Here is a 5,712-nt window from a genome sequence, read left to right on the forward strand (position 1 = left end):
GGAAGAAGTAGGGTTACTTGAATCTGGAGAACTGTAAGGCTGGCCCCATGAATCTCAAAAATGAGACTCAAAACTCTCACAGCAGGTACTGCTAAGCTGGTGCAGAGGATCTGAGACATTGGTAGAGAGATCAAAGACCTGGGGCTCAGACCCAGACAGCTATGCTGGTATCTTTTAGACTGACAATGAGGTTGGTCTGGATTGAATTTTTTTTTTAAAAGGATATTGAAACTAAGTATAACTGCCAGTGTAAAATTTGTTATTAAGATTGACATACAGGAAGCAGATCTCCCAGATTCCCAAATCCCCTTGCATTCACCCTACTGCAGATCTCTGTAGAAAGAGGGCTGATACAGCAGCAGTGTGGTTCCTATAATGCAGAGCACAAAATGGGAAGGGGCTTTGACACTGAAAAGCAGTAACTTAAAAACTGGTACACCACCCAGGTACCATGCCTTTTTCTAGAAAATATAAAGAAATACATTTCAGGAAAAATAAAATTTCTAATTGTTTAAAATAAAGAAGAATAAGTAGAAACATTATAGGAGTTACCTTTTTTAATGCATATCTATTCAGATACATTTTTGGGTACTAATTGTTTTTATTTCCTATGTCGAGTCTGAGTCTTTTGCTTGGGTTTTTCTTCCTTTTTTTCCTTACGTTTTTTCCTCATACAGAGCAATAGAAGACAGCATAATAGAATTAACAACAAAATAAGACATGTTAGCGCCAGGTAAATCTTCTTTATCCTCTCTCTCTTAGGGGGTGGGCCACTGTCAACACTACCTCCATTGCCTTGTTTTAGGCAGTTGGGAGGGTCCCACTTATAGTTGCAATGGCAGTGATGTTTATTGTTGCAGATCCCCCTCATGTTACAGAACTTAGGTGAACAATTACTATCCAAGCGAGAGAGATGGACACACTTCCTTCCGATGCAGACATGTTCTGGGCCACACTCTGTGCCGTCTTTCACATCACCAATATCAGGTATGGTCATCCCTATGTGGTAGTCTGTACCCCAGCAGGTGGCATTGTTGAAGCGAGTCCCATGCACAGTAGAATGCTCTGTCAGAAGGGGAATTTCTGCCACGTTATCGCACTGAATTCTCCCACATAAGCTGTCCAACATACTGCATTTTAGATATGTAGGGCCTTCGACTCCACAGTTACCAAAACGGTCACCTTGAGTGTTTACTTGTTTGTAGCAACTGTCGTTTGCATTTTTTGCCTTTTGGCCGAAAATCTGCCTACACTGTGCGTTGCGGTCATTACATCTCTTTTCATAGCAGTAGGCGTTGTCATTACAGGGAATTCCATCCTCTACGTATACATCGTCTGGGCACATATGGGATGATCCATTGCACCACTCTGGAAGATCACATTCATTGACCTCCTTTCTACATATTTCTCCTGATGGTAAGAACTTGCAGTCCTTGCAACAAAGCCCAAAAGCACAAGTAGACCCAAAACTCAGACTGCAGTTTGTCAGACAACAGGCGTCTTTTAAACAATCCTGAAAAGATCCACAGTCACACTCTTCTCCTTCTTCAACAACACCATTTCCACAGCGCTTCCTTGAAAACATGTCCTTTGTGTATACAGTGTACTGCAAACATTTTGCCTGCTGTACAGAATATCCCCAAAAATAAGAATAACTACAATTGCTAAATTGGGCTATTGGTGGGTTGTCATGACGCATTATACATTTATAATAACCTGCAGAACACACACACAATACATTATCATGAGACATACCCAAATTATGACCTATATGATGAGCTACTGCAATTCCAAGAATGGCCAAGGTTTTGTTTGCAAAAGTAACAACTGCACAACTAAAGTGTGACCTACACATTCCTGCAACATAGCCTAAACCAGTTAATCCTCTCAAGGTCTTATTTATAAAAAGATGTACAGTATCATGTGCCATGCGGGCATCAATGGTATTAGCCTTCCAATTGCAAAAATCTCCCAGAGACCTCCTTGTAGCATCCACTTCAACCTGGTTTCTTTTAGTCCAGATCTCCATACCAAACAATAACACCTTCATACCCATTACCTGATAAATGGAATCCACTATATTTACAATAAGAAATAGATCCTCCTGCAACTTTGAGACATTCCTTTTATAATGATTATATAGAGTATTGTCCACCACCAGTGCAATTTCAACAAAGAATGAATGGATCCACCAGCCATCATAATGACTTTGTTTCAGAATAGAATTATCAGTCTCTTGAAACTCAAATTGGTGTACAGTTTCCTCTTGCATAAAATCAGATTTCATGTTTGGGAATTGGGTCTCCTCACTGTCCATTTTATATACCAGGTGTTCAAATTTTGTAGAGAAAATCATGGGCTTAATTTCATAAACAACATCGTTTATCTGTAATAATCCTCGAAAGCCACCAGAACAGGTACTGAGGGCAACAAGGGATTCTGGGTCCCCCTCCACATAACCATGGTAGTAGCAGTCATTCTGGACAAAAGGCTGGTCCTTCAGGAGAGCGCCCTGGTCTGAGTAGGTGAACACTGGGAGGTGTCTGGACAGCAAATGCTTCTTGATATTCATGTGGAAAACGTGTCTCTGGCCCCCAAAATGCAGGCTGTAAGAGAGCCGGCCTGGAGGCTTCATGCTTCTGCCAGTGTGTGTTACCTTCAAGGGAATCACCACTTCTGGAGGACTGTGATATTGGGGGTGTTCAGCCCGGATGTGTCCTGAAAAAGACAGAAACACCCCAAGCCAGTGTAGCAAGAGTATGATCCTCATGTACAACAGGGCTTTAATCACAGTCATTATGAAGCTACCATTATTGGTCCAGAGAAGAAGGCAGGCAGGGTTGGGAGTCACAGATGGTCTGGCTCCTTATTCTGAGCTGCTTAGTGTACAGAGCTTATCATTAAGTATCTGTCTTCTGGCAGAGTTGAACCATTAGAGCATAAGCCCTACAAGTAAAACAGAATATAACATATGGATGGGGTGATTAGAAAAGGGCCTAATAGGGAGAAAGAGAAAGTCATACAACAAAAGTGATTAGTGTTTTGATCAAGGGTTGACTCTAGAAACTGCACAGAATTTGCTTTTAAATACTGATAAGGCAGAGGGGCATTGGGGGAGTATGGAAGAGTGAAAACTGGCCATAGATTTATAGTTATTGAACTTGGATGGTGGGCAATTAAGGATTCATTATACTATTCTCTAAATATATGTATATGTTAAATATTTCCACAATAAATAGTTAAAAAAAATCTTAAGGGTAAGGTGACCATATGTCTTGGATTGCTGGGATTTTCCTAATTTACTCACGTTAAATTGGTATAAGTAATAATACCTGTTTTTTTCAACCTCAAGTCCTAAATTACTCAATTACCTAACATACATATTAAAAGCAACAACAACAACAATAACACTCTCCTGTTATTTTAAAATCTCTTTTATAGTACTTATTACCTCCCTAGAACAAAATGTTTAGTTTTATCTTTCTTACATTACTCTCCTCACTAGACTTGTCATATTAGAAGTACTCAAGAGCATTATCTATGTCTTTCACAAATGTTAGTATCCCCAAAGTGCCTAGCTTAATTCTTTATATAGTAAAGAATGGTCAACTTGACTTTTATTGTGCCTTGGACTGTTACTCAAAAGGTATTTACACTTGATTACATTTTAATGTACAATATTATTCAACACCTGTGGCCAATTTTGTTTTTGGAACAAAGTGTTGTAGACTCAGTTTTCCCTGCTTATTTTCTCTATTTACAACTAAATACTCTGGATATAATTAAGTGGAAGACAAAAAAATACCTCTGAAAGCTAAAAAGCAAAAGACAGACTGGCTAGAGACCTCTAGACTTGAGGAATGGCAACAAGGCGAGTTCCCTGGGTTTTCTTTTAATTGCTCTCAGATATCCCAAATTGGGTGCTGGAGAGGTCTTTAACACCGAATCACCAGCAGGCGTAGACAAAAACAAACAAAAAGCCTCAAGAATAGTTTTCTTTCTCTGTTCACATGACAGAGAATGGAAAAGCTCAACAGAGAACCAGTAAGGTGCTCCAGCATCTGCTCTCGAGCCAAGACACATGTGGATTGATTCACCCAGAGCAGCAACCTCAAAGACTTGTAGGCCAACCCAAAACACACTCCACAATCAGTGCACTGGTGGGCTGTTCAATCCGCCTACATTGGCAATATAAAATCCCTGGCAGGCCAGCCTAACACTGATTCAATATCTAGGTAACTAACTACCTGATCTGCCTTCAGAGGCAGCAACAAAATCCCAACAATTTGACCCATCCTCAGCTCAACACTAGGGCAGGGAATGGAACCCTATATTAAACATAGCAGTATCATTCATAAAGCCTGATATAGCCCACCCCTTCACCAAATGACATAGGAGACACAGCCTATTGGCTTCTGTTTCTCACATCTCCAGATATGAATATGGACCAGTGACACCAGTTAAATCCAGAATGTTAGAGTAGATCAAGCAGAAGAAAGGACCACTCAGCTCAAAGATGGGTCATTGATAATTATTCAGTTAAAGTAGAAAAAAAGAATAAAGAAAGCAAGCAGCTTATAGGACACCGACAAGAAGACCAGTATACACATGATGGAAGTCATAGAAAGAGAGAGAAAAAAAGAGAGAGAAAGGACCAGATAGCTTATTTAAAAAAAAAATAATGGCTGAAAATTTCCCAAATCTGAAAAAAGAAATGGGCATCCACATGCACAAAGCCCAAAATGTCTCAAATGAGGTGAATCCAAAGAAACCCAGATGAAGACTCATTAAAACTGTGAAAAGTCAGAGACAAGAAATTCTGAAAGTGGCAAGAGAAAACAACATGTCACATACAAAAGAACCACCATAAAACTGTGAGTAGATTTTTCAGCAGAAATCTTGCAAGTCTGGAGGGAGTGGGATGATGTAGTTAAAATGCTGAAAGAAAAAACTATCAACTAAGAATGCTATACCTGGCAAAACAGTCTTTCAAAAAATAAAGAAGACATAAGGACATCACTAAACAAACAAAAGCTGAAGGAGTTTATCACTGTAAACTGTAATAAACTGTAAGGCACTGTAAGTGCTAATGAGATTTTTTAAAGTTGAAAGGATGCTAAACAGCAACATGATAGTGTAAGAAAGTATGAAATATACATACATATAATATAAACATATAAATGTAAACTCATCTATAGATAAAACCAGAATACATTATAACTTTAATTGTGATGGGTAAATTACTTTTAATTTTAGTATCAAAGTCAATGATGAAAGTATTAAAAATAACTAAAACTGAAAAACATGTTAAAGAATACACAGTAAAAATTGAAATATAAGTTGTGACAACAACAACATAAAGTGTGAGCTAAAGAGAAGTTAAGTGTAGAGTTTTTGTATGCAATTGAACTTAAGTTGTTATCAGCTTAACATAGACTACGTTAACTATGATATTTTATGTAAGCCCCAAGGTAACCACAAAAAATATACTTATAGAAGTTACACAACAGAAAAAGAGAAAGGAATTAATGCATATAAAATACAAAAAAATTCAAAACACAATGGAAGGCAACAAGAGAGGAAAAAAGACATATAAAAGAACAAAAAAGATTGATAGAAAACAAAGGACAAAATGATAATATTAGATCATTCCTTACCAATAATAACTTTAAACATAAATGGATTAAACTCTTCAATTAAAAGACATAGAGT

At 38.0% G+C, this 5,712-nt stretch overlaps 1 protein-coding gene across 1 annotated transcript; it reads right to left on the bottom strand.

Moving 5' to 3' along the window:
• Positions 1-601: 601 nt before the first annotated feature.
• On the bottom strand, positions 602-2,770 carry ADAM29 (ADAM metallopeptidase domain 29). Its single transcript, XM_027087954.1, has one exon. It carries the CDS (start codon positions 2,768-2,770, stop codon positions 602-604), a length of 2,169 nt encoding a protein of 722 aa, XP_026943755.1.
• Positions 2,771-5,712: the final 2,942 nt, after the last annotated feature.

The sequence above is a fragment of the Aethalodelphis obliquidens genome, unplaced genomic scaffold (assembly GCF_003676395.1).
Source record: "Aethalodelphis obliquidens isolate GAN/ISIS:26980383/991018 unplaced genomic scaffold, ASM367639v1 scaffold61, whole genome shotgun sequence".
Lineage (NCBI taxonomy): Eukaryota > Metazoa > Chordata > Mammalia > Artiodactyla > Delphinidae > Aethalodelphis > Aethalodelphis obliquidens.

Bases quoted from the DNA above. Each gene is read 5' to 3' on its own strand.
- ADAM29 (XM_027087954.1), bottom strand. From the start codon at position 2,770: ATGAGGATCATACTCTTGCTACACTGGCTTGGGGTGTTTCTGTCTTTT.